The 26001-nt window shown below is 38.4% G+C and overlaps 1 protein-coding gene across 1 annotated transcript; it reads left to right on the top strand.

Annotated features, from left to right (window-relative positions):
- The first annotated feature begins 9107 nt into the window (after window positions 1-9107).
- COMMD8 (COMM domain containing 8) lies at window positions 9108-19255 on the top strand. The gene is made up of 5 exons (XM_045834607.1): window positions 9108-9247; window positions 12446-12601; window positions 13937-14089; window positions 14816-14971; window positions 16041-19255. The coding sequence occupies exons 1-5, from the start codon at window positions 9182-9184 to the stop codon at window positions 16059-16061; spliced, it is 552 nt and encodes a 183-aa protein (XP_045690563.1). The 5' UTR covers window positions 9108-9181; the 3' UTR covers window positions 16062-19255.
- The last annotated feature ends 6746 nt before the right edge of the window (window positions 19256-26001 follow it).

Here is a 26001-nt window from a genome sequence, read left to right as displayed (position 1 = left end):
AATGTAGGTGCTTCATGAAGCCTAATGCAAGTTTCCATGCCAAATGTGGTGACATTCCTGCCATCTACTGGGTGAAGTGCCAAATCTCGTCCTTGAGTGATTTTGCAGATCAAGCATCTCCATTATCAGGAAAAATCACAATAGAAAGTCAGTATCATCAAGCAGTGGCACACAGTAGCCATCAAACATGCTGAGGATGTTCTATTACTTCTTAAAGTCAATGTTGATGTATTAGGATTTTACAGAGAAACAGAACCAACACCACATATATAAATATACACAGAGAGAAAGAGAGAAAGATTGAGTGACTTCAGGGAATTGGCTGGCACAATTGTGAAGACTGGTAAATCCAAAATCGGCTGAGTGGGTGAACAGGCTGGAGACCAGGAGAGACATGATGATGTAGTTTGAGTTCAAAGGCAGTTTGCTGCCAGAATTCTCCCTGTTGAAGGTCAGTCTTTTTTTATGAAGGCCGTCAACTGATTGGATGAAGCCCAGCTACATTATGGATGCTGATCTGCTCTACTCAAAGTCATCTGACTTAAAGTTCACCTCACTTAAAGAATTACCTTCACAGAAATATCCAGAATAATGTTTGACCAAACATCTGGGTAATGTGTCCTACTACGTTGATACATAAAATTAGCTATCACAAGTGGGTACACGGGTGCTTTTAAACTGTTAATATACATTAAAAATTAAGATAAAATCAGTATCTTCCTTTCTCTTGGAAGCTGAGATTATAATTTGGAATACGAGCTCCCAAGGTTAGCCAAGACAGTTGTGAAAGCCCCTGTGAACAAACAATACGTAGAGTTTTGAAAAAAGTATGCCAAACAAGGGCCTTTGGAATGCAAGGGAGTCGGACCTGTGAACAAGCTCAACCGGAACGCAAGGGCAAGGATAGGCAGGTCTTTCCTGCTTTCACGTGCTGTGCTTTGTCTTGGCCCACATCATCAGCCCCAATCAATAAGCTCCCAATTGGAAATTCAGGGCATTGGCTGAAGTGTTCATTTAAACCTGAAGGGAAGAATCTAGAAAATATCCTAACAATTGCCTTTGCTGATCAGATAGGCAGAAAAAGAGGGCTGGCTAGACCCCCCAAGGGACTGACTCCCTTGCTGGCCTAAAATCACTCCTGTTGCCACAAACTGGCATTGATTATTCCTCTGAAAACTGTTATTGCTTAAGTCTACCCAGGACATAATGTTTAATGTTCAGGCTAATTTGGACCATCTGTCATCTAGGAGAGACACATTTACTGAACACACAGTTAGTGTAGACCAAGACAAATATTTATGTTCCTGTTTACCAAAATAATGTTTCTTAAAATTGATGTGCTTGTCGATGTTCCGTAAATCAGATTTTATTCCCCAAGACTAGAGAAGTTCATTATTAAAGGAGCCTGGTAATGAATCCCTTTATAATGTTAAATTTTGTCATGTGTCTTTTCCTGAAAGCCGGCATTAATGATGTGCGGTGGGCCACACAGGCCTGCTAGTGGTCCTTCACCTGGCCCCTCCATAGGTTATTACTGTTTGCGTAAGATTCATTTGCTGTCTTTGACACAGGGCTTTTATAAGAAATCTTAAAAATATTATGTGTATGTATGCATTCCGTTAAATCAGCTCTGACAGATCCTAAGAGGGCTTATGCTATCCTCTTATATGTTCTAAATTTGCCTAATTTAATCTATGCTAAAATTTCTTTGATGTTTAAAAATAATCTTTCTTTGCATATAAATATATTAGAAAAAATGGATTGAACAAAAATGAATTTATGAAAATGTCTGTGTTTTACCTGTGGATTTTAAAAACTTACTTAGAGCATACAGTATTATTTCTGTACTCCTTACATTCCAGCATGTCAAGTGGATAACTCTATTTTACTATAGAAGAGAGGCAGGCATGATTAGACTCACTGAATTGTGTTCTTAATGAGTTTGATGCTATAGTCAGAGTCTTCACTGGACTTGACCTCTGGTGGCTTGTTTCCTCTTCTGCAAGAGGAAGTGAGATTAGATGCCTTCTGAGGTTAATTTGGTTTAGAACACTATAATTATCTGAGTTCTTGTTTCATCTTGCTCTGCTGTATAACTTAGCAAAAATGGAAACAGAAGAGCTATCTTAGAAAAATCTCCCTGCTTTGCTCTGGATCTGAATATTCCCCATAATACTATATATAGAAATTTCTTTTTGCATGGTATCAAATTTTGATTTAAAAATTTGCTCATTTGGGGATATATTCTGACATTAGGTTTATTATTTACCTTTCTGATTTGTGTGATTCCTTATGACTAAATTGCTATGCTCATTCTTTATGCCTATGAATATTCAACCCATCTTTCAAAGCCTGCTAATTCCTTTACTGGAATGAGTCTGATCACCCTGAACTCCTAGCATGGGCCTATCATGTGACCTGTTTTTTTATTTTTGTTTTGTTATTGGACATTTAAAAGATCTAGAACATAAAGCAAATTTACATTATTCTACCATGTGGAATTAATGACAGTTACCATTTTGGAGTCTGTGCCTCCAATCTCTTGTTTCTTTAATGAAATATTATGGATATCACTGATGTCCTATTCAACACTACTCCCTGCCCCATTTCCAGAAGCTGTAGACACAAGTTGTGTAACTTCCCAGACCTTTTAAAAGATGCACATATATATGCTGCAGCTATTTTTTGTGTTTTAACTAATACTGTGGGGACAATTGCACAACTGTGTGCATTTACAAAACCCCAATGAAGTACATACTTTAAATGGTAGGATTCTATGGTATGCAAATTACAAAGCTATTTAAAAAACACAACAAAAGGGTAGCATATTTAAAGTGAAACAACATTATCACTCAAAAAATTTCCTGGGGTGATTATAATGTGCTATCTTCTTGATTAAGGACCACCGGCAGAAATCCTAACATCTCACAGATGTGGAGCCTGTCGGTGCAGTGATTAAAAGAGGTGGCAGCTGAGAAAAGGGAGGTCTCACAGGCACAGAACCTTCATCAGGAAGACTAACTGCGCACTTGACGCGCCATTAGAAAAGACTGCCAACCCCTGAGGATATTGTGTAGATTACAACGCATTATGTCTAAGCTCCAAAATTGCAGTTCATTCAAGTATTTCACTTTAACAGCACAATTTCAGAGTTTTTTAAGATACTGTATTCTCTAGCGGTACACTGAAATAACTCTTATGTGTGATCTATACTGTCCTTTGAAAATCAAAATGTCTGTTTATTTCAAAGATCTCTCTAATGGAAAACTCAAATGGAATAGAGAAGTGTTAAGAGAAGAAAAACATTTCTTAACTCTGCATAAATCTCAGAAAGAAAGACACAGGCCTTCAGTTTCTTAAATTTGTTTACCAGAATGAAACAAGAGATTTGTCCTACTGACTTCCCAAAAAACCGTTTTTCTAGATAGCCAAATTTATCGGCGTTTATACAGACAAGAGCAAACCTAATACCTCCCAAATCTTTACAAATTAGCTATTCATAACTTCTTTCAGTGAAATAGAACCAAAGTCAATCTAACATTTAAATATTTCCTGTATGTTTATAAGATAATTAAACTCATTTACACTTGAAGGCCCTTTTCTCTCAACAATTTAGGAACAAGAACAATTTTATATAGATTCTAATGCAAATCACTAAGCACATCTATATTGTGACATTTAATTAAGGTGAACAAATTAGTCAACTTTAAGTTCTAAGATAACTCGAAAAGCAGGTTTGAACTGGTAGAATATGTGTGGGAGGCCACAGACAATTTCCTTTATTAAAGGATGCCATAAACTCTGAATCATGAATTAGTAGCTTTTCTTGATTCCTCAAACATTTGTCAGAAATTATAATCAGTGAAGCTAATATTGTCAGTTCATGGTTTGAAAGTAGAGAGCCCAGAATTTAGGGACAAAGGAAAGTTATCATTTAAAATTTACTACTGAGACTCAACCTACAATGATGCAGAATAAAAATTCCCAGAGTAACCCCATGGAACAGAACCGTTTCCTAAATTATGGTCAGGAGTCCATATGAAGCAATGATAAGGATATATGGAATCTGGTAAAAAGCAGTCAAAGGAACGAAGTTTTTCCTTCACAGTTGAGAAGGATACTTTGCTCTTTTGTTATCCCAAAACATCCCTGGATAAAGGACACATGGACAATAACAGGGTGGGGGGGGGCGTGGAAATGGGAGGGTTGGGGTGGTGAGAAAGGCAGAAAACTGTACTTGAACAACAATAAAAAAATGCCCCTGGAATGAAAAAAGAGGATTAGTTTATCATAATTTGAAGGGAGCATATTTTAGATGTATCATTAAATTAGTTAACCTACTCTGACCAATGGAGCAGTTGGTATGAGTGAAAGGCTGTTGCACTGGAACCTAAACTAGGTGGTCATGTGGTCGGTAGCAGCCTGAAAGCTGGCTTTCATGTTATGAAGTGCTTTCAACAATTTCAAAGGCAGAATCCATGCTGCGGCTGTAGTTCTAGGCAACGGGACTGGAAAACGCATTGTCATCAGTGTACATTGGTTGTTACTGGTTGCATTTAACGAGATGGTGGAAGAAGAGGATGAGTTCAGGTGAGATTTGACTAGTTTTAAAGCAAAAATCAAGGCGTTAGCAGGACTTGTTCCTTCTGATGGCTGTGAGAGAAGGATCTGTTCCAGGCTTCTCTCCTTAGCTTAGAGACAGAACCCATCTCTCTACGTCTCCTACGTCACTTTCCTTCGGTGTGCATCTGTGTGTCCAAATTTCCCCCTTTTTTTAGTAGTTTTTTAAAGATTTTATTTATTTATTTTTAGAGAGGGAAGGGAGGGAGATACAGAGAGAGAGAGAAACATCAATGTGCAGTTGCTGGGGGTCATGGCCTGCAACCCAGGCATGTACCCTGACTGGGAATTGAACCTGCGACACTTTGGTTTGCAGCCCGAGCTCAATCCACTGAGCTATGCCAGCCAGGGCCAAATATCCCCTTTTTAATGAGGCACCAGTCATACTACATTGGGGCCCATTCCAATACCCTCACATTAACTTGGTCACCTCTATAAAGACCCTGTCTCCAAACAAGGTCAGGTTTTGAGGTACTGGGGTTTAGGACTTTCACATGAATTCTGGGAGGGACAGAATTCAACCTGTAACAGAGAGAAGAGATATTGGAGTACAAGTGGCAGTCTGTGCCAGGATGCCCAGATTGTGGTAGGTCCCATCTTATGCCTGAGTGATTGGCACAACCCAGCTCTCCCCTGCTCAAGATTATGGGAGTTCACAGGGATGAATCAGCTCCATTTCTCTCTAGTTTTCCTTATCAAGACACCTCACCAGACCCATTAGCATAGGTTATATACATGTGAATGTATTTTACTTACTTTGTTCCCAGGACTCCACACTACTGCTGCTAGTAGCTAAGAACAACAGTAAACTTTTACTATGGGCAAATTACATTCTAGGTGCTATGTTAAACACATTGTATGCATTATTCCATTTGAATGTCACAACTTTATTAGGTGGGTGGTAGTTTCATCCCCATCTTTAGTAGTAAAAACTGAGATACAAAGAATTTAGCCAAGGTTATGAGGTTGGTAAATGGCAGAAGTAGAATTAGAACCCAGGTCCTTCTGTGCTCTTAAACACTCTACCACACAGTTCCTCAAAAGTTTTCACCAATGTGGCAGCTATAGTTTATGGCTCAACCCCTCAGTCGGGGCCTAAAATCACGTGCTAAATCAGGGAACACATGCTTTGTCTTCTCTTATAGTCTGAACTTTACATCTCCATCTCTGTCTCTTACAAAAGCATTCAACCTAACATGATTCTGTAGATCTTAGCTTCAAAATACGTTTTGAGTCTTTCCATTTGTATGTGGTCCCCACTGCCACTAGCTGTCATCTGAGCCCCTAGAATTCTATAGTTTGTGGATGCCAATAAGGTCATATGAAGTTTAATGCCTATATTAGTTAGGATTAGTCTGGAATATCCTCCAGAGTGGTTCTCCTACTTTTACTCTTGCCCCCAAGATCTGGTTTTCCAAAGAAAATCTGTTTTCCTTAGTATAACCAGTTAAAAATGAAAACTAGTTCAAAACGTTTGCCTAAGTCTCTGACATCATCTTTTTATTTTTTAATCTTTAAAAACTTGTTTCAATTACAGTTACATTCCATACTATTTTGTATTGGTTTCAGGTGCACAGCACGGTGGTTGGACAATCATAAACTTGACAAACGGCCCCCTGATATTACCAGTACTCATCCCTGTGTCTCGTGCTTTGCTCGCTACGGTTCGACCACACAGGCCATTTGGCTGTTGTCTTGGATAAGGCCGGTTTTCTCCTGCTTCAGCCCCTCTATACTCTACTAGCAACTCTTCTTTCCCCAGATGTTTGCCTTAATGTCTCCTTCTCATTTTGTATGCCTTTGTACCCCTCGACCAACCTAAAGTACCTTTCTACTATCCGTTCCTCTTACATTACCCTGTTTCATTTCTTCAAGATACTTCTCAATAGCTAACATTATCTTAATTGTTTATTTGTTCATTATCTGAGGACCACTCCCTGCCAGACACAACTAGACAGGAAGTTAATGTTCTCTGCTTGCAGTCCTAAAGCCTAATGGGTGGTAGATGTTTAACCAATAGTTGTTAAAGAATGAGCGACTGACTTTCCCGGGGCATGGTGCACAGAACTCCTCCTTCCTTCCTCCTTCCACCACAAAACAAAACAAAACAAAACAAAACAAAACAAAACAAAACAAAACAAAACCTAATCAAATAACCTGAGAAAGAAACACCGTATTAACAATTCCGCAAAAGGTCAGCTCGCATTCCCGTTTCCACTCAGCAAATATACCCAGTGAGGTTTTTCAAAATCTTACTATGTCTCTCCAACTGTGATCCCTGACCTACATTGCCTATACAGCCTAGAGAGGTTTCAGAGGCTGCTCACTCTCAAGGCTGAGACTGTCCAGAACCCTGCTTTCTGGAGCCCACTAACTTTTGGCCAGAAAATAGGAAAGAAGGCCACTTAGAAGGGCACTTAATAATGTTTTCTATGTGCCCGATTAGACTCATTTTAAAAACTTTACATGTATGAACTCACAATGACTCTGTAAATTCTGTGCTACCATTATAACCAACTACAGATGAGGAACCAGAGACACAGAGAGGTGAAACAGCTCATCTAAAACATTACATAGATTGTCATTTGCTGAGTTGGGATTTGAACTTAAGATGATTACCTTCATGTTTATAACCATCAGTATAAGTAATATTTGGAAGGTGGGGACTAGAATGCTAGCATAATTAGGCCAAGAAGTGACAGAAATATATTTGAAAGCTTCTTGGATTACACACATAAGAATACCCCCTTACTAATCAAAAGTCAAATGTCAAGCTCTTTTCTCTCAACTTGTGAACAATTTCATCTATATTTGTTAAAAGTTAAGTTTAATTGCAACCAATTCCAAGGGGGAAATTTTTTTTCTTGGTATCTAGTGTTGTTTGAAAGAGAAATCAGGACATAATTCTTTGTCCTGCTTGTGCCCTGCTTGCTGTGCCTATTTGCTTTATTTAGTAACTTGTGGTATAGCATTAGGTAAGTCATGTCACCTTACAATGCCTTTCTTCTGGGCCAGTGAAACACCCAGGCAGAGACCACGACTTCCAGACTCAGGCCAGTGACTTTGCAACTACTACCTCTGTGACCTTGGACAAGGTTGATATTACTTCACCAAGCTGATTTCCCCATCTTTATGGTTAGTACTCAACATACAAGGCTATAGTGAGGATTAGTAAGACAAAATATATAAATTATTTGACATATAGTTGATACTTGATATTTTTATTGACTATTAGAATATATAAAATTAATTTTGTCTTAGAAAACAGGCCCTGCCTTTGGTAGACTTATTAATAGACATAGATTAGGTGGTTTTTCAGATTCCTCTTTATTTATTTAGTATTACTTGGGGACTTCCCATGCACAAAGTCAAAGTGTCTTAAGACAAGTATGTTTCAGTAGAACAACATGTGTTGTACATGTATGCCTATATTAAGAACTAGAAAGTGATACATATTTTGAGTGACAGTCATAAAAATTCAGAGGAGGGAGAGATTGCTTTCACCTCTATGAGGTGGGGCAGAGAGTAGAGAAAGGGTGTTTAAGCTGTATCTTAAGGGATGCCACTAATGAGTAATTTTTCTCTGTGTAGACAACAGACTAAAATAACTAATTTCTCCTCTGTGGTATGTTTCATCACTTTGCACCACGTTTTAAAAATTAAATTGCTATTAGATCGTAGATCGTAGATTCTGTTTCTGTCTCCTTATTGTGCACTTCTGGGTGGCAGGGACTATCTTCCCACTGCTGAATTCTCCAGCACCACTTAAGGGAATAACTGTAATCTCGAGAGAAATGACAGGAAAGCTGTTTGGGTTTTAGGGTTAGTCCAGCCTTGAGTGTGGCTCTAGAGTCTGAGGGATTTTAACTTCAGGATGTGCCTCTTAGCTAGGGAAAGTGACTTTTAGGATTGACAGAAAACAGGACACCCAGCTAGATTTGCGTTTCAGATAAACAACCAGTACTTTTTTTGAATAACAAGTACGCCCCATGGAATCATTACGGCACACTTATAACAAAATGTTATCCCTTGTTTATCAGAAATTTCTTATCTAACTGGGCACCCAGAAATTTTACTTGCTAAATATGACAAACCTAAATGACTTCTCTTTTATCTGTTACTTGGAAATGGAGATGAAAATGGTACCTTCTTAAAATAATCTATACCAAGAATCTTTCTCACAATAAACCTTTAATTCCCCTTCCAAATCAGGAAACTTTAGTAAAAGATATATGTCACATCTCCGCGACAGTGGCCCTCGGTACACCCCAAATATGGTTACCCTTATTAGATGGCTTTCCAAAGAGTGCGGAAAAAGTTCAGCAGAACTCTGAACAAAGTTGAAACTGCTTTGAGAAATTCGCAGATTTGCCTCCAAAGTAATGATACAACGGTGTTTAAGAACTGCCGCACCAGGCAGAAAAATATTCTTATAAGAAAATGATTGGCTGTATTTCTGCGCATGCGCAGAAGAGCTCCATCGTCTCCGCCCCTCCGAGTCACGTGGGGGAGGAGCGACCCCCACCGGGCCTCTGGACCCAGGTCCCAAATTCGCTCCGGGATGGAGCCGGAAGAGGGGACCCCTCTGCGGCGGCTGCAGAAGCTTCCAGCCGAGCAGGCCCCACGGGTGAGGAGGGCGCAGGGGGCGGCAGCGCGGGGTCGGGTTTCCGGAATCGCCGGGCCTGCGGGTCAGGCCGGTGCAAACACACGCCTTCGCGGGGCCCACCTCGCAGCCCAGGAAAGGGCGGGTAAGGGGCGTGACTTCGGGGAGGGGTGGGGATCGGCCCCCTGCTTTTCCCGGAGGGCTGTGGAGGCTGAGCTTTGGGGCGCCACCTCCGTGCCCCGGCGTGGAGTTGCCCCTTAAGGGGCTTTGAGCGCAGACTCCGCCGGGCCGCGCCGCACCCTGGTTGGGGTAGCGGGGGCAGTCCGCTCCTTCGCCTGGCTCCGGACCAAGTGACCCAGGGCTGGGGGGGCGGGGGGGGGGCGGAGCCTCCGCGTTGTCTCTGCAGGTTTAGGTACTGGAGCCGGTAGTTTGCAGCTTCTCGCCTACCTCTCATTCATTCATTCAGCACTTAGCTCCCGAACGCGACCTATGCTCTAGGCACAGTGCTGGGTGCTGGGATGCAGTGGTGGCCTACGGAGGCGTATCGTCCCCTTGAGGGAGACAGGAAAAAAATAATGGGAAGTGCTTCCAGTAACTGGGCGCCTTAACTTGGCAGCGTGTTCCAAGGTGGCCTTTCCCGCTAGAGGTGTTATATTCACTTGGCATCGCCAGTCTAAGAAGAACCTGGCTTGTTGAGGATCTGCAAAAAGCCCCATTCATTTGTTCAGGCAGCTTTTCGTTGGCGTCCACCGTGTGCCGAGTGCCCTGGTGGGATAAGGTAAAACGGTGAATGAGACACAGCCCGTGGAGCTCCCTGCCTAGTGAGGGAACCAAGAGTTATCCAGTAATGAGTTTGTGGGAGGGGTAGCAGCACAGATTTGAAGGGGCAAGGGAAGGTTTTTCAGAGCAGGAACACCTAGATTTGTTTCTAGGATTAATTCTAAGGGATGATTAAGAATCAGGCAGGCTAGAGGAAAGAGAATGTTTCAGACAGAGGAGTTGGCAGCTACAGAGGCCAGAAGGAGAAAGCCACCCCCAACCCCCACCCTTGAAAACCTGCTGTCATTCCCAGAGGCTGCAATTCATTGTGAGAAGCAGAGGAGGGAGAAAGCTAGACAAGTGAATAGGAACCAGGCTGCTGCGTGTAGTCTCACTACCAAAGGCACTTGCATTTCGAAGTGTTTTTGGCAGCAGCAACATTTTAGTGAGTTTGAAAAATGTAAGAAATGCGGAAATGTGGTAAGTACATATAAAGGTGTCTTTACTGGAAACTGTGAAGGGAAGAAAACCCAATGGTTGCTATAATAGGAAAATCTGACTGAGAGATTTTTTTTCCCCTTGACGTTTCAAGCAAAGAAAAAAAAACCATAATGCCCCAAGTATTAGACCTGAGGAAAGTTTGCCAACCCATGAAAGAAAGCAATGTATGCATTATGGAGTTTGAACATTTGTTTTGAGATTTGAGATTCTGTGTGCACACTGAGTTCAGACTGTTGACTGACACTGGGTATTGTAATTAGTATGTTAATATGTTTACTCACACCATCTGTGTTCTAAACAACTTAGGCCTTGTGAAGTCTTCCTTGAACACTCCTTAACTGGTCCTTTTGCCTGTGGTCTCTCTCTTATTGTGAACTCCCTCAGGGTAGATACTTCTGTTATATCCCTAATTCTTGAGAATTGTGTCTTGCTCAGGGTGGTTCTTAAATCAGTGTTTGTTGAGGGAAGGAATCAATTAATGTACATAAACTCAGCTTTATCATTGGGGCAGTCATCTGGATCCCAAGCTTTGGTAGGCTGACCTTCAGTGTCAATGACAGGCAGCCTTGCTTAAGTCCCAGTTCTGTTCCATTTACTATGGGTGAAGGGTGGGCGTGGGCACTTAGCCTACATAATGTGATAGAGGGGTATGTCGTAGGTAGCTTTTATAAATTCCAAATTTTGGCCTTCCTTTTTCCTCTGTTCCATTTACAATGGGGAAAATGGTGGGGAAGGGGGATAGAGGGAATTAACTTTTTAATTTCTACCAGGATCAAGAGAAAACATCTTAAGTCTTTTCTCTGATCTTGTAAATGAAGAAATTCATATAGTCCATGAGACATCTTTTGGAAGCCGGGTCATCAGTTGCGCATCTCCATTCTGATATGTGTGGTGTTAAAGAGAAGGAGTTATTGCTTAAAAGGAAGTGGAATGTGACCCAGGGTAGTTGAGAGACTTGCTGCTAAAATGCATTTCCAAGTTAATTGGGCTGAACTACTCTTCTTACAAGACAACTATCCCCTGGAAAAGTGTACCATGTTAATAATTTGCCTAGAATAGTGCAGTCATGGTAGGTACTCAGTTAATATATGTTAAAGACACAGAACATTGTTTGAGGAGGCGGAGGAGTAGTAACAGTAGTAGTAAACAGTGATAATTAATAATAATAATAATAAGTAGAATGATAACAAAGGCTAGCAATGTTTAAGTGCCTTGTATAAGCCATCAATGTGCCAAGTGATTTGCATGTATTATTTAATCCTTACAACAGCATTATGAGTGTGTTGATATTATCCTCATTTTACACATGGGGAAACAGAGGCATAGAACTTTTGCATAATTTGACAAAACTAGTTAAGCTGTAGAACTAGGATTCAGGCTAGCCAGTTTCATTCTAAAACCTACAGTCTTCATTACTATGTTCAATTATGTAAGTGTTAGGATTTCCATTGCTGATATTAAGGTTGGATAGAGAAAAAGGAATGTAAACAAAGGAAAAGAAAGAGAATGAGGGCTTTCTTGGAGTGGACCAAAAGAAGCGAGTATGAATGTTGTGATAGATGGAGGCGGGGGAAAAGGACGCTTGTAGATCTGCAGTACAGACTTTGTCACTGGTATAAATATGATGTCTTAAGGAATTCCAAGATGAAGCTTTTATACTTACATCTTCCTTTTGGTAACATTGAAAGGACGACAGTGTATCATATAATTTTTTAGCTTCTGAACATGGACAAAATAATAGGCTTTAAAAATACTTTTTTAACGTTTTTTTAAAAAAGAACTTCACAAAAGTGAAGTTTTAATTTTTAAATAATAAAAAAATCAAAATTATTTGCATTTCAACTTCAGCTGCTCTTTCAGATAACATGAGCTTGTCCCAACAACACTTGTTTGCTACAGGGGAGATAAATCTGTTTTATAATTTTATTCATAATGCATTTCTTCCTTTTTTTCCCTCTCTAGCTTCTTCACAAAATAGTTGATGGCATTTGTGGCCGAATTTATCCTCTCTACCAGGATTATCAGAGTGTGTGGGATTCTACAGAATGGATGCATGTTCTAGAAGATATTACCAAATTTTTCAAAGCTGTAGTTGGTAAAAATTTATCTGATGAAGAGGTAACTTTACTGTAAATTTCTATATGTTATAATAAATAATTAGTATTCAGAGTTTTTATTAAGTTGATCACTAGGGCACATATAATATAAAAGCCATCATTAGTAAATATCCACTAAGAAAAACCTGACTATTGTAATTAGAAAGTCTGATTTTGGAAGTCTGGGTTTTTGTAGTTTTGATTTTGGTTGTTTGTATTTTTTAACTTGTGAAAACTTTAACTGATATAGAAGAAAACCAGAATTTAAATAGTTGACACTTATATTTCCATTACCACAGTTAAACAGTTGCTAACATTTTGCTTTATGTATTTCAGTTTTGTGTGTCTGTGTTCTAGAAACAAGGCATTACAGATACATCTACATACCACCGGGGTATGGTGCCCTCCCCCTAGAGATCACACCACTTGTGAAGTTGGCATGCGTGTTTTGGGTTCTGTGTTGTATGAATGTTTGCAGTGTTTACAATGATTTGAGCCATTTCACTGTGTAACTTGTAAATGATAACATGTATCCATTTGTAATTTCTAATGTAACATTATTTTAGATTCATAAGTATTGATAAATGTAGATGTAGTTTATATATTTTAGCTCCATACAGTATTTGATGATACGAATTAGAGGACTTACTTTCCTGCCCTTCTACTGACGAACAGTTAGGGTGTGGCCTCTTTCATTACTGTGGACAGGGCTGCTACATTTTATATGTGTCTCCTGGTACCTGGGAGGGCCTGCTCTTCTAGGATAATCTTGAAGTGAAATTGCAGGGTCACGGGGTATCCTTCCATTGAATTGCATTTGTAATATTCTTGCCTTAAAGGCTGCATTGTTTGAGATACTAATATAGCTGTTCCAGCTTTGTTTTAGTGGCCCCCAGAAGTGTTCATTTTCATACTTTTTTTCACCAGTCAGCCCTTTTTTTTTACTTTTTTTTTTTAAGATTTTATTTATTTATTTTTGGAGAGGAAAGGGAGGGAGATAGAGAGAGAGAAACATCAATGTGCGGTTACTGGGAGTCATGGCCTGCAATCCAGGCATGTACTCTGACGAGGAATCGAACCTGCGACACTTTGGTCCGCAGCCCGCACTCAATCCACAACTATGCCAGCCAGGGCTTATTTTACTTTTTTTTTTTGGCAAAAAATTTGTTTAAACCTGTAGTTTGCTGGTTATGCATTCTCATCTTATTCTTTTCATAGTGACAGAAGTATTTCTTTTTTTCCCTAATTTACTACCATTTTAAGCAGTATGTGAAAGGAGAGTAGAGCTATGTGTTTATATTTTAAACAGAAAAGCCCTTTCACTTAACTTTATAACCATTTATTTTTATTTCTATAGATATCTCAGCAATTGAATGAGTTGAACTCATTTCATCAAGAAGCTGTGATGAAATGCTTAAAAAGTAGAAAAGGTGAAATTAAACAGGCTTTGTTAGGAGAAATAGTTGATATTTCCTCTGCACAGCTACAGGATTTTGATTGGCAGTTAAAGGTAAGAATCTATTTATGACTTTTTATTTCAGTTTTTGAATAGAAAGAAATATTTATTTTTTATATTATACACCTAAAGTTTCTGTTATTTTGATAATACAGTGTCCCATAAAGATATCACAGTTAATTAAAATTATATCTTTTGTATTAACTGGACAATCAGTATACTGTAAATATTCAAACAGTGTATAATAACTTTATAATGATAAGTTTAATTAATTGAGGCTGTAAATCATAAGGTGTTATAAACAGTGAAGCCATATGTATGTATTTAACATGTATTTTTGGCTAGAACTTTCTAGACTTCTTAGTCTTCCCAAGGTCGGTAAATATGATTCTACCTCCAGGGAAACATTTACAGTGTGTGTTTGAAAATAGCATTTAAAAACATTTCTAAAGGAGAGTCTGGTTAGTGGGGTTCATACATATCTGAGACCCATTGGATGTATATGTATGTACTTCCCAGCCATAAAGCTGCTTTAGCTGTGGGCTTCTGTTGACTGCTTGTCTGTCTTTCCTAGCCTACGTTTTCTCTTTTATTCACTCTTTCTCTTCTTCGGAGGTATACTGGTTTGGCATGGGTTTAAGTTTTTTATTTCTTCTACCTTTCCCTGTACTTGACAGCAAACAGGAGTATTTTTTAAATGTATTATTCATAAGCTCTGATGCATATCTAATAGAGTCCTGTTTAACATTTATTAATTACTATTTTTCTCATTTTAAATAGCTTGCACTTTCCAGTGACAAGATTGCTACATTACAGATGCCACTTTTAAACCTTCATCTTGACGTAAAAGAAAATGGTGAAGTCAAACCCTATTCTATTGAAATGAGTAAAGAAGAGCTGCAAAATCTAATAAATTCCTTGGAAGCAGCTAATAAGGTATTTGTTTTAATTTTTTATGTGGTTTAAAATGTTTAAGTTTTGATTGATACCATTAGAGCCATGTAAGAAAAAGTCATAGTTTACTTTTAATTTCTTTCCTTCCTGATATTTTATGTCAAGCACAGAAAATACTTTGTTATGTTCTACTTCTTTAGATTGAGACATTAAATTAATTATAACTTGTAATTTTAATTACTTGTTTTGAGTATAATTTATCAAGTGTTAATTTTTGAAAGAATAATAGTGCTGTTCTAACAGCTAGATTTGTTTTGCTCCAGTGCACATTAATGATAAAAATTAATTTTTCACCTTGAGGCTATGATTTTAGTTAATTATAAAGTATTTTTCTGATTAAAAAATAGAATAGTCTTGAAGAAAAGAGTGTCTTATTTAACTACACAAATAATAGAAAATTGCTTTAACTACAAGAGACAAAATATACCTTGAAGTTATGACAAAATCAGGTTGAGATAAGACAGAATTAATGAAGGACTAGAAATCTTTACATGTACAAAGGAATGGCTAAATAACAGTAACCCTTACTAGTGTTTCATTAATAAGAAAAATAATACTTAAACAGTAGGAACCGCTGCTGTGAGGAAGAAGCAAGAACAGTTATCTCTGTTATGTATGCTCCATTCATTGTTGCTCAGCATTCTCTCTAGTGATCAGGTCTCAGTGATTAGTTTTTCTCACCAGTCTCTTGCTAACCAGTCTTCTTGGCTCTGACTCTTTTAAACCCCACTCTACTTTAGCTTCCCTCCATACTGTGCAGTTGCTTAGCTGTGTTGGCGCCTTGATGCCTGGTCCACATGCCTAGTCACCAAACTGGTGCTGGCGTGCCTCTGGGTGGGGCTCAGTGTCTGGTGGGACGTGTGATGGAGCCTGGTATAAACGTGAAATGGTTCTGAACCATGGATCCTTGCAGGCATGCGCCATAAGTCACGGAGTGGTACACTTGTTATTAGCTCTCCAGGCACTTTAGAGATTGCAAAGCATTTCATTCAGCAGACACTGACATCATTCTGGTATGAACTGATTCTCCCCTTCCCCCTTTGTTTTTAAGGTCATCCTGCAGTTGAAATAACTGGAAATGGTGAATACCAACATTATCAGATTACACTGCTACAACTGATATCAGAGTGAATACTGTGTGTTCAGAAAACCTGCAATATACTATACGCCAGGCTGAGAGAGCAGCCATATTGAGATTACAAAGATTAAAATTTATCAACTTTCCTGAAGAACAGGAAATTACATGGTTGACAGGAAATGCATAAAAAATGAAAGATAAAAAACTATAATAGCAGTTTATATTTTCATAATGACTCTTATGCTTTGCTTACTAAATATTTGAGAGATCTTTATAGGTATAAAGTTTTACTGAAAACTAAAAATAGGCTCTAAAGTAATATAAATATACAAAACACAAATAAACTTGAATCTTGCTTAAAGAAGTATGTGAATATCAAGGATATGTATTATGGATATAAATAACTAATTTGTGATACCTAAAAAAATAACTTTTAAGGTATATATAAGCTGCATGTGTAACTCAGGAGATTCCATATCTTACTGGTATTTCAAAGGAAAGATTATAAAATGTAAAAATTCTTAGAGAAAAGCTCTTCAGACATGAATAAGAAAGAATAAGTCTGTGAACAATTTTGAGTTTATGAATTCTAGAAACAAATCTTATACTAAACCATAGGAAAAGTGTAATAACACTGCTACTTTTTATTTCTGATTGGGAGAATATGAGCTTATAGAAAGAGTATATGTCATTGTATAATGTATATATTACTATTAAAATGTCAGTTAAGATTATATATATATTTCAATTTTTGTTATAAACTCTTAATGTTGAATTTAAGTTTTGGATGTTTATTGGCAAACATCATTTTTAATTTCAGTCAAGTTTAGAGATAAGCATTCTGAACAAATAAAAAGTACACTTTTATTATATTGCTTTATTTCAAATAACTGTCTACCTAACTCAATGATATGTAATTAATTGGTACCTGCTGTTTGCAAACTTTGTAGCTTATTAGAGCATCAGACCATTATATGAAGTGTCTAGAGCAGCTATTACTATTCTCATACAGAGGAGGACGGGCTTAGAGAGGTTAAAATATATCCAAGTGTGATCTAGATGGTGCTCTCAAAATGTGCCTGTAGACTGATGCCAGCCCAGGGACTTCATTATAGGTCAAACAGATGAGGAGCTGGTGCTGGATATTCATCAATATGCGGCTTTCTTCACTGAGCAATTATGGTTATGGAAAAAAATACTGGCTGAACTAAATAGTGTGCTTAGGGGGGTAGTTGATTTTTCTTCTTGTGCAAGTTCCTTATGTCATTATGGACCAGTAACAGCACTGAGTAATGCCGACGTGGGGCCGTTCTGAATTTCAGCCCTCCACACAGTACTTCTTCTGAGAAGGAAAAAGTCTTGTTCTTTCTTAGTCCCCTCTCACTGTATTAGCATATTTAAACACTTTATTGAAATCTGACTGATGTACTATAAACTGTACATATTTAAAGTTTACAATCTGATAAATTTTGATATACCCATATGTAAACCCAGGAAAGCAATACCTCAATCAAGGTGGGGAGCATATCAGTCACCCTGACAGTGTCTTTTTATTCCTTTGTAATCTCCACTCCTGTGCCCACCCCCTCGGCCCCAGATCTGCTTCCTGCCACAAAACATAATGACTTGTCCACATTTTTAAGAGTTATTAAATGGGATCTCTTTTTCTTTTTTGTAATTTGACTCCTTTCAGCATTATTTTGAATTCCTGTTGTTACACATAACAATAGTTCAATCCCTGGCATTGTTGAGAAGTTTTCTGTTGTAGAATTCTATCATGGTTTGTTTATCCACCTATTAATAGATATTTGGGTTTTTTAAATTTTTGGCTCATACAGTACACTGAATGCTGCACACTTGTGTCTGTCTTTATATGGACATACGCTTTCCTACGAATAATAGTGAGGAGCAAAATGGCTGGATGATATGGTAGGTTTATGTAATCTGTTCAAGAAGATGCCATACTTTTCCAAAGTGATTTTACCATTGTACGTTCCATTCCACAGTCTGTGGGAGTTCCACCTCCACTTCCCTGTCAGCACTTAGTGTAGTCAGTCTTCTTCATTTCAGCTGTTCTAACAGGTGCGTGTGTCGTGGTATCCCCTTGTGGCTTTAACAAGGACTAACGACACTGAGCATCTTTTCAGGTGCTCCCTGCCATCTGTGTGTCTTCGGCGAAGTGTTTGTTTTGGTCTGTTGTCTATTTTTAAATTAGATTGTTTTCTTACTGAGTTTTGGACATTCTTTATATGACCTGGATACAGTCATTGTCATATATTTGTCTTGTATTTTTTTTTCCAATCTGTAGTTTGTCTTTTTCTGTAAATAGACTTTATTTTTTTAGAGCAGTTTTAGGTTTACAAAAATATTGAGTGCATGGTACAGTGAGATCCTGTGTACTACATGTGCAGTTTCCCAGATTACTAATGTCTTATATTAGTGTGGTACATGTGTTATAATTAATGACTTACTATCAATACATTATTTTCAACTAATTTTCACAGTTTATTCAGACTTCCTAAGTTTTTACCTATGTCATTTTTCTGTTCCAGAATTCCATATCATATTTAGTTGTCAGGTCTCCTTATGCTTCCTTTGCTGTGATAGTTTCCCAGGCTTTCCTTGTTTTTAATGACCTTGACGGTTTTGGGGAGTGTGGGTGAGATCTTTTTTAAGATGTTCCTCTGTTGGAATATAATGTTTTCCTCATGTTCAGATTGGGGTCATGGGTTTTGGGTAGGAAGACCACAGAGGTGAACGGCCAGTTACATTACATCATGTCAAGGGTCCCTACTGTTAACGGGATTTATGATGATGTTGACTTTAATGACTTGGTGGAGGTAGTGTTTGATAGGTGTTTTTCACTGTAAAGTTACTCTCTTACTTCTCCTTTTTCTATAGTGTACTCTTTGGAAGGAGGTCATTCTGTGTAGCCAGTCCAAGTGGTCTGATTTTCTGTCCAGTCTGAGAATCAGCTATTTCTCCAAGATACCCTGGTTCATTTTACTAAAGAATGGTATTAGATATCAAGCTAGGTGTGTTCACTGCTATTGGGGCATTGTTTTTCTAAGGCCCTGTCAGCTGACAGAATCAAAATTGTGTATGTGTAAACTACCCTGTGTGCATACACATATCTATAAATACTTGTTTATATAACCATCTATATATTAAACTACACATGAGTTCATCCTGATGTCTCCAACTCGAATCCATTGCCACACGACCATTCTAGTCTGCTCCCCTCCGGTATCTGTAAATTTGAGTTCCAGCCATGAGAAACCTCACCCCCACCCCCCACCACTGATTTACTCAGTCTTTCCATTCCAGGATACATTCAGCAGTATCGGAGTTGGTAATCTGTACCCCATGGGACTAACAACTTGACCTTCTGGAAGGACTTGAGTGCATTTCCCTTTCCTTTCCCTTTTATAGACTGCACTCATTTCCAAAGTTACTTAGCTCAGCACCTTTTCCCTCGACTCCCTTCAGTGAGGTGGTTTTAGGTATTTGTAAGACCATTCGTTTTTTTTTTTTTTTTTTTTTTTACCACAATATGTACTCCTTGCTGGGCTGCCGTGACTCTTAAATGAGTTTTAAATGTGCACATTAAGCTTCACTCTGCGTGGAGCAGTGCCGAGTCTGACAGATGCCTGATGCCGCGTATCCACTGTGTGGAATAGTCCAGTACCCGGAAGGTCCCCTGTGTTTTCCCCATTCACCCCTTACAGCTTCCTCTGAACCCCAGACCGACCACCGGCGATTTTTAAAAAATGTCTAAATAGCTTTGCCTTTTCCAGAATGGCATATAATTGGGGTCCTACAGCATGGAGTGTTTTTTGACTGGCTTCTTGCACTTAGCAATATGCATTTACGTTTCTTCCATGTTTTTTCGTGGCCTGGTAACTCATTTACTTTTTTATCTCTGAATAAAACTTCATTGTATAGCTGTCTCTCAGTTCATGTATCCATTCACGTATTGAAGGACATCAGTGGTGGTCACTTAGTGTCAATTATGAATAAAGCTGCTGTGAACACTCACTGGCAGGGTTTATGGGGACACGTTTTCAAATCAACTGAGTAACACGTAGCAGTGTGATTGCTGGATCACATTGCATAATAAGTTTAGCTTTGTAAGAAACATCCAAACTTTTTTGAAGTCACTGTACCACTTTGCATTTCTTTTTTTTTTTTTAATTGTGGCAACCCATCCCCCGGAACACCTAACATGAACTCTACTCTCTTAATAAACCTTTTCGTATTCGGTACAGCATTAACTATGCACACTGTTGCACAGCAGATCTCCCGGACTTTCTCGTCTCGCGTCACTGAAAGTCTACGCTTCCAGCGGCAGCTCTTCAGTTCCCAGTCCCTAGCCACCGACACTCACCATTCTGATCTCCGCTCCAGGAGTTTGGCGAGTTGTCAGTGGAATCATGCGGTATTTTTCCATCTTTAACTAGCTTATTTCACTTACCGTGATGTCCTCGAGGGCCATTCGTGGTTTACCGCAGTGGTTTCCATTCAGTGTACTGCAAGAGGCACACTGGCGTGCTGCAAGTGTTTTTAAAGCTTTCAATTCCTGGCCAGTCGGGGACTTTTCTCTTGGATTATCAACTATAAAAAACGAAACGGCTGACACAATAATAGCCATTCAGTGTGAATGAATCAAAATCATACCTATTTTTTGTCAGATCAGCAAAAAATATGTTTTTCGGCATGCTGCAGAATTTTAGTACTTAGTTTACGTGTGCCACGAGATGAAAAGGGTTGAAGATCACTGATCTCACATGGTAGGGTTTCCTTTGCTAGGACTGAATGGTAGGCCATTGTATGTGCATACATTTTCTGTATCCGTTATTCCATCAACGGACATTTAAGTTGTTTCCACTTCTCGGCTGTTGTGGCTAATGCTGTAAGGAGCATAGGTGTGCAAATATCTCTTCACAGTCCTATTTTAAATTCTTTTGGATGAATATTTGGAGGTGGGACAGTGGGACTATATGGTAGCTCTCTTTTTACATTTCTGAGGAACCTCTATACTGTTTTCCATATTGACTACACCATTGTACATTCCCATCAACAGTGCATAAGGGTTTCAATTTTCCCACATCCTTGGCCGGTAGTAGTGGCAACGCAGATACTCACGTACCTTGTGTTAGCTTCTTATTATCTGTAATCCTTACAGCTACCCCTCAACATGCTACAGATACGTTTGTTCTTTTTCTAATTTAAATGGAACTGATGGCCATTTATTTCTCCAATTGTGTAACGTGGTTTTTAGAAACAGTAACCAGTGGAGGACATCTCTAAAACTCCTGGTCACTTTGCAGGCCAGAGAATGGCTGAGAAAGTGCAGATTCCCAGTAATTTCACTGGATGGATGTTAGTTCTTACGCTGGAATTCAGACTCTTACTGAAAGGTTATTGTATACTAGCAACTAATTAATGGATAAATAAGCTTCACACCTTTAATCTGTTAATTATTTTATTGTCACCATATTTCTGAAGGGAGAGAATGAGTTTAGAGGTTGGAAGCTTTTAAACTATTATAGAAAGACTGACAAATAGGCCAACTCATAGTTACAGTGAAGATTTTAAAAGAAGTTTGACATAATGCACCTCACAAATGGATGCTATTAAAGTCTGTTTTAGGAATTTTTTAATACAAGAGGACCTCATTTTTTCCTAATATATAAACTCCAGATGTTAAAATGTCAGGTGTATTATTTAAAATTATATATATTACATATTACATTTGTAATATATATTGCAAATGTATATATATTTTTTAATGTCAAAGTGGTACAGAAATAAGCTCCTGGAAAAATGCTGGTATTTTCCCCTATTGTTGAATAATACTGCAGAGAATTTCTTCCAAAGAAAAGGGATTTTGCTTTGTATTAAATTTTACAATAAAAGCTCTCAAATGATAGATTCATAATTTTAAACATTTTAGATTATAAAAAGATATGTCTGAACTCTCACATGTTTTTAAACATAGTACAAAGTAAGCTTTTTATATGTAGACATTTTTAATAAAAAAGTTTTATTTGTGTTTTAGGAATAAACAAGCTAACAGAAATAGTACATATTTACAGCAGTAACTACATTTTAGAAGCTGCACAACGGCTTTGTGGTTGTAGCTGATGGTTTTTGACATCAGCCTTCAAATGTGTTTCTTTCTTTCATTTGCTGCAACATTGAAAATCTTCTAGTGCAAAGTACATTGAACAGCAACTAATTTAATAGCAAAGCCACATCATTAACACAGCTGTTGAGTGAAATACAGTCCTGTGACTGCTAGGGCATCTGTGAGTCCTGAAATTAAGGGCACAAGAGTGTCTTGTGTCCATACCTGATTGCATGTAAGTTGATTTCATTTTACAAGAATACATGATCACTCAATGAATGATTAAGAGTAGAAAAAAAGATCATGAAGGGTAAGAGGAATCAGAGGATGAGGAACAGTTTCGTAATCACAGATTCACTGCTTAGGGGAAAATCTATTTCTTCCATGTGTATAAATCACAGTCTCCAAGATTCATGGATTTGGTCCACAGATAGTTTTTGAAATAGCAAAGACATAACATCACATACTTGAGGCACATAAAGAGAAATTAATGAAACAGCTAGAATATTTTAATCAAATCCCTAACAGAAAGGGTACACTCAAGCACACTTTATGAAAGTTTGATTTCAAATGTAAAAAGCAGGTACAGAAAACCACAAGTTTCATTAGACAGAACAGCAGTTTCAATCAGAAAATGCAGCATATATTCATACAAAATAGAAACTTGAATTATAAAAGTAAGGAGTCCACCTTTCTTGACATTTGTTGAACCTGTCTCATTTAATTAAAATTTCTATAGGTTTCCAGAAATACTTATTTTTGCCATTTAACTTTATTTTGGGTTTGGTAGATATACAAAAGTATCTGCTTATATAAGAAAGCAAATGCTTATGTCAAAAAAGCAAAAAGAACATTAAAATATTGTGATTTATGTTTCTTGGTCACGAAACGAGTTCTGTCTGCTGAAAAGGGAGGAGGGGACAGAGTTTACAAGAACTGTAATACTAGTCCAGATATGAATGAGCTAAATTGTGTTTGGTAAGAAGGTGGCTAGACAATTCAGCAAATTGACTAGTGCAGTTTTAAAAACACAAGGAATAAAACATGGAACATTTTCTAATGTATTTGGTGAGTTTAGCATAACGGATTTTGAGAGGCAATGGAAGGTATGAATTTCCCTCTATATATGTAGCACCTGCTTTTGAAAGCCCCAGCCATTTAGTACAGTGTGCTATGAATTAAAATAGCAGGAGATTGATTTGGAAAGCTTAGCTGAGTTTTGGATTGGATCAAGTTACAGGTGAGGTGGTAGCCAAAGAGGTGTTCCATTGCTGGCAGGATAGTAATTCCCCTGTTCTTTAGCCTAATGAGTCCTGCTTTCCCAAACCTCCAGAATCGCTGTGTGAAGATCTTTGCCCCAGGTCTCCTTGGGTAAAGTTAAAGGAGTGAGATAATTACTCCGACATGATGGATAGCCCAGAGAATTTTTCAAGCAAGCCACCCTTATCCAGATGCGTTTCTCTAAAAAAACAATTTTATTTGTATTTACACATAGTAAACTGTCCAATGTACATTTTCATTAATGCTGTAAATGACCGACAGCACTGTTTCACTTTAGCCATTAGGTTCCAATCACAATGGCACAAAATGCTGCCTGGGGGTCAAAAATCAAAAGCTTTTTTAAAGATGTCAAAAAACTTTTTGGTTCTTGTAAACATTTATATCATTTGGGATTTCCAGAAACTCATGACATCTAATGACTTTGTAATAATGCCACATGGTAGTTTTCATTGGGAGGGTTATACAAGTCCTCTCTGAAATAAGGAGTTGAGCCAAACGGCCAATGCATGTGTGTGTATCCAATCAGGAGCACTCCTTACTTAGAAGGGCAGTGGGCGTTCTGAATGTGAAATGTTACCTGTGTGTATAATTCTGTTTTCCATGATGCTGGGGTGGGTTAGAGTAATCAAAGGGCTTCCTTAAACTTGTCTAAGGGGCATTGTTGCAAAATATAAATTATTTCAAGCTTTATCCAGTGAGTATTTAAAACAGATGGAGGAAACAGGTTAATATGAGTTGATTAGCTTAAACAAAGTAGAAACACTGCAATTCAATGTGTTTGAGGGGGATATCAAGTAGAAAAAATATGTTATCCAGTAAAAGTTTGGTGGTTGGTTGCCACTCTGAGGTAAGGCTTGTAAATGATATATTTCTTATGCCGATGTGTAAATAATGTAACAGGAGAACAGGGAAGGTAACAGCTGAAAGGGAGTGGAGAGAAAAGGTATTTTTCTGTGAATCTGTGTATGCAGTCTTGAGGGACAGTGATGAATGTTAAGAACTGCCACATCCTCTTAGATAGTTCTAAACCTTCTATTTGTTTCTTGGCAGAAATAAAATCTGGTGTGCAGTGCTCTCTGGGAGTATTCTCTGAATTTTCAAGTTGTCCCAATTATGCAGTGTAGCCTCAGCTTTAAGCATAAACACCCACAAGTCTGGATTTAAAAGGTGTGCAATAAGGCAAATTTAGGTAAATGGAGGATAAATGAAACTTTAAACAAACATTTTCTCTTTTTTCCATAAAGGAAAAGCAGTAGTAATTAGCATAGAGATTTCAGTTCTGTCGGAACTGGTAGAATCTAGAATGGTGGTATTAGGAGTCCATTCGCTTAGTGATAAGCAATGGAAAAAAACAACCTCAGTAACCACTTCGCACAGACCCCAACTGGGGCTCAATGCAACTTTGCCTGCATTGTTAAAATCCATTTAGAGATTTGTAGGCATAGGCTTTATGGAGCTAAAATAACATGGGGTGAGTGGGCAGGGAACACCTGCCTCACGAAGTATTATCCATAATGCTGAAGCATCGCCCGTTAGAGAAATGTGTTTCTCTGTGGCTGCAGTTACTAATGTGGGTGGTTTAATCAGCCTTTACAGACCTACCATGTACAGAACAATAGCTGCACTGGGCAATACCAAAGAATGAGAAAGTGGGGCATTTACCCATAAGGACCTTATACTTTACTTAGGGAGGAAGAACATCTATTTGCAGGAGTTCTGGGAAATACACAAAGAAAAGACCTATTATTATTGGACGAAGAGGTTGCAAGAATTGAGGGAGGGCTAGCAGGAGAGTGAACAGATGAGGGAAGGCTGCTCATGGTCAGCTGTTTGGAGGATGTTGGTCTGATTCATAATCCACCATGGGGAAGGGTATGGGAAGAGGAACATCTGGGCAATGGGAATCAAATGTAAAACTGAGCACAGCAACAATATCATTGTGAGATGATGTGTGGTTATTGCAGTGGCAGGTAGGGGAGACCTGAGGATTAGCTCGCTTGATGGCTGAGTAAGGGGAACATGGAGAAATAAGGTGAGCATGAGTGGTGGAGAAGACTGCGATCAGACTTCTTTAGGATTTCATAGGGAGCCAAGACATTTTTTTCTCTCAGGTGTTAACATTAATTTATTAATATTTCTCATATCCTCCAGGTATGGGGATTATGAAAGCCCATTATTAGTGTGACTATATAATTTTATTAAGCAAATGGACAATTTTGAGAGTGAAAAGTGGCTCTGTTGATAATTATACACCACTGTCTTTCTGTCTTAGGAAAACTGGGTCCTATGGTCCCTAACAATGATGTTATCCAAAAAGAATCGGGGCACACTGTGGGCTATTAGTTGCTGTGCTACCTGTTCCTTCTGCACTTTCCTTTGAGGGAGGACTGAAGGGCTTTAGTGTGGCAGGTGGGGGAAGGGTGGAGGAGAAGGATAAAAGAATAAGACGATAGACTGTGCATACGTAGTAGCTAGCTGTTGGGAGTGAAAATCCTTCTTTCCTCCTGCTTCCCACTCATTTTT

This window comes from Phyllostomus hastatus, unplaced genomic scaffold (genome assembly GCF_019186645.2).
Source record: "Phyllostomus hastatus isolate PE091 unplaced genomic scaffold, TTU_PhHast_1.1 phas_contig_196, whole genome shotgun sequence".
NCBI lineage: Eukaryota > Metazoa > Chordata > Mammalia > Chiroptera > Phyllostomidae > Phyllostomus > Phyllostomus hastatus.
This window is presented reverse-complemented; position numbering and strand designations above follow the sequence as displayed.